This window comes from Polypterus senegalus, chromosome 1 (assembly GCF_016835505.1).
Source record: "Polypterus senegalus isolate Bchr_013 chromosome 1, ASM1683550v1, whole genome shotgun sequence".
Lineage (NCBI taxonomy): Eukaryota > Metazoa > Chordata > Cladistia > Polypteriformes > Polypteridae > Polypterus > Polypterus senegalus.
The window spans coordinates 106,420,600-106,424,323 of NC_053154.1; the positions used below are offsets into that span (position 1 = coordinate 106,420,600).

Below are 3,724 nucleotides of genomic sequence, written 5' to 3' on the forward strand. Positions count from 1 at the left end.
TGTTTTAATATATACCTCAAGGCTCATCACAAATAAATGCATATTGTTTGATCCAATTCTCCGAAAACTCAAATATTCAGTACTGCTGTTGATTTCATACCTATAAGTTACTTTACAATTGAATCACTTTGTACAAGCTATTACTGCCATTAGAAAATCTATTCAACATTTGGCTAAGGTGGCAATGTCAAACCAAGAAATTATTTCCTTGCTTGTCAGGGTCCTGTACGTGTCCACGCTGGCGAAAGCCCCAAGCGGCCGAGCAGAGGAACAAAGGCGCGTCTCGCCATTGGCTGAAGGGTGCTGCGCTCTGGCGTCTTCAGGTCCGCAGAAACGAACCCACTATTCATATGCAAATAAGACCCTATAAATACCCGAAACGACATTCCGTTGGCAACTCCAGTGCTACTCAGGCCTATCAGTTGGAAGGTTGGATTATTTGCTTGTGTTGTGTCCGCCTGCCAGCTGCTTCTCTCAGGCGGCCACGCGTAACTGTGGATTACAGTATTTCGGGAGGGGGGGCGGCCGAAACAACATGGCTCCTGTATCAAAGCCCAACAAAACAGGAACTAGCCGTGAGGAAGACGAATACTTTGGGATTAAAGGAGACAGAAAGGTACCTGATCAAACGGAAACGTGTGCTTTGTTAAAATATACATTACTGTAGGCGACCGGCACGGCACAGTTGGATGGAAATTAATGGAACGCATCCCGACCCACCCTTTTCTTCTTTCTCTGTTGCAGGCCAGGAAACCTTTAGTGGAGAAAAAGAGACGTGCACGCATAAATGAAAGTTTACAAGAGCTGCGGGGTCTTCTGTCAGACGCAGAAGTAAGTCGTTTGTGTATGAGAGTGTGTGTGTGTGTTTAGGGGGGCGGACGATCTGCGCTTCAGATGCGTGTCTGATGGCTAGATTGCACGTTAACTCTTGTTTTTGCCTTTTTGCTTCACAGTTTCATACTAAAATGGAGAATGCTGAAGTTCTAGAAATGACCGTAAAGCGAGTGGAAAATATCCTTCGGAATCGAGCTCTCGGTATGTTCAGTGCTTCCGTGATTCCAAACAGTTGTCATACAGTTTGTGTTTTACTCCACGCGAGTAATTGCCAATATGCAGATTGTTGATTTCTCTTTTTTTTATGTATTGGCAGAAACAGACACCATAAATCGGGAAGCAAGCGAGAGGTTCGCTGCAGGTTACATCCAGTGCATGCACGAGGTACACATGTTCGTGTCGAACTGCCCGGGAATCGACGCAACGGTAGCTGCCGAGTTGTTGAACCACCTTTTGGAGTCTATGCCTCTGAGTGAAAATCATTTCCAGGACATGCTTGTGGATTTAATGTCGGAGCCCAACAATAATAACAGCAGCACTTGGCCTACGAGCGGACCTTCCTCGGTGCCCTCGCCTGCCCCGTCCACCACGTCCAGCGAGGATCTCTGCTCGGATCTGTGCTCGGATCTGGACGAGACTGACACCGAGCAGAGCCACATTTCAGCCGACACACTTGGTACCCCCGGAGCCCAGAATGTGCCCAACGCTGCTGCCTATGCCAAATCCATGTGGAGGCCTTGGTGAAGCTGACACCCAAAAAGGGACCGGCAGGGCCTTTCAAGTAAACCTACCTAGTAGAAGGATTAACATCTGTGGACGGACGGACTTTTGTGGGGGAATAATGGACAGCCTCATACAAAATGTACATGTCTTCATTGGGACAGTTAGTCGGTGGACTTGGGAGCTTGAATGCTTTGGCACTGTTGCACTGTCAGCCTGCTGACAGGATACTACTGACCCTTGTGTACAGTACATATCTGCATCTTGCTCACTGCTTTCACTGAACACAGAAAGTTCCCAGAGAAACCCATGTCATTGAACAAGGACATCCTAGCAAAGCTCTTTTGGAAAGCACAGCTTATCTGTAGTCATCATGTTTTGCACCTTTATTGTAACAGACTCTGGATGTCCCAGTTTAGAACATTTAAAATAAGTGAGTGTGTTACATTAATAAAGGATGCACGCTCATTGTTTTAAGCTAGGTGTGTGTGCCTGTATAGTTATGCAATTTGTTTCTAGCTGTATGTCTTCTCCTTATTCCTTAAAGGGATAGATGTGGTTAGTAGTGTATTTGTTAGCTATATGTTCTACCTTCAGTGAAGGAGGATTTAAAAAGTAAAAATATAGATGTAAAATTGCATAATACTGGTAGCAGGGTACCTTTAGCTGAACGTGCATATTGTAATGCACAAGTGAAGAGACTGTTAGCACATTAATCTATATGTATATTAGTTACTGTAAACCTTTCCTTTTTTTTTTTTTTTTTTTGAACATATGAATTATTGAAGATAATGCTTTGTGCTGCATTAATGACACTTTAGATGCTTTTTAAAAAAAATCTTTTATCTGCTACATGAAAATTGTCTTGTTCATCTGTGAATAAATTAACTTCTGGTGTATGATATTAAGACACTATTCCACAAATCTGATGTACTGTATCAACTGCTACCTTTTGAGCACCAGATATTAAAAGAGTTAAATTAATGTTTTCTTAAAATATTGCCATTGGTTTGTCTTTTTTTAAAAAGTGTATTCTATAAATTATTAATCACATTGGTTTTAAACATGCATTTTAAATATTAATTTGGTAAACTCCTGAGGTATGCATTCTTTTATGAGTAAAGCACATTTAAAGTGGGATGCATTGCTACATTAAAATTTCTGTTTCTTACATGCCGTGTTAATACTTCCGAGTATTAACTACAAGTTAGAGGTTTGTTTTTTTTTTTGATAATGCACTCAGTGCATTTTATAGCTTTATTCATTGACTGTCAAAAAATGACAACTACAGTCAGGTGGAAAGAAATTGGGTGTTCTATGTCTTTTAAGATAATAAAATAATATATATGTTCAGTTGACGTGTAGTCCTTCTGTGGCAACTCTACAATTCCTTTAGACCATGGATTCCAAATAACTACTGGGTGGAGGAAATATGGCTGCCTATTTTATTAAAATAAACTAAGTGAATAAACTTCCTCTGGTTTCCTCAGCAATTGTCCCATTTGCATGTTTTTATTTTTAAACTCCTCAGACAGACAGTTCCTTTTCATATGCTCATTAAATAAATCACATTCTTACATAATCGTGTTCATTTTGGTGGATAAACAATAATAGCTGTTTTTGTATCTTTCCATGTGGTTTTAAGATTTAGACAGTTTAACGGTATTAGATTTGGCAAAGTTTGTAATTTTAGAAAAATATATTAAAGTCAAACATATAAGTTGTTTCACCTCTTTAGATAGGCTCAGAAGATTAGGCCCTTCTTTAAAATGGTGGACCTACATGAAGTTTCAGATTATTATTGCATTTAAAGAAAAATATTGCTATTTTATTTGACCTTACACATCACTGCCAAAAGTGACACTCCCCTATAACTCTGTTGTTTGAGGTTCTGTGATACCTTGATATGCAAATTAAAAAGGGACTGAAACCATACAAAGTTTCCATTTCTTGGTGCATTTTAAAAAAAAATTCTCAGATTTATTATGTTTATCGTGCTTCTATACAAACTCCCCTCAAACTGTCCTAATAACGTCTTTTAGTTGCATTTATATATGTGTGTGTGTGTTTCTGTATCCCTTTGTGTCTCATCCCACAACATTAGTTGTTAATCAGTGAAATTATTGTCTGACACCATTACATTTAAATTAATTTATATCCTACAATATAC

General features: G+C 39.4%; 1 protein-coding gene across 1 annotated transcript; it reads left to right on the forward strand.

Annotated features, from left to right (window-relative positions):
• The first annotated feature begins 226 nt into the window (after positions 1–226).
• On the forward strand, positions 227–2,555 carry LOC120530869 (transcription cofactor HES-6-like). Its single transcript, XM_039755586.1, has 4 exons — positions 227–616; positions 745–831; positions 954–1,035; positions 1,151–2,555. Exons 1-4 carry the CDS (start codon positions 536–538, stop codon positions 1,576–1,578), a joined length of 678 nt encoding a protein of 225 aa, XP_039611520.1. The 5' UTR covers positions 227–535; the 3' UTR covers positions 1,579–2,555.
• The last annotated feature ends 1,169 nt before the right edge of the window (positions 2,556–3,724 follow it).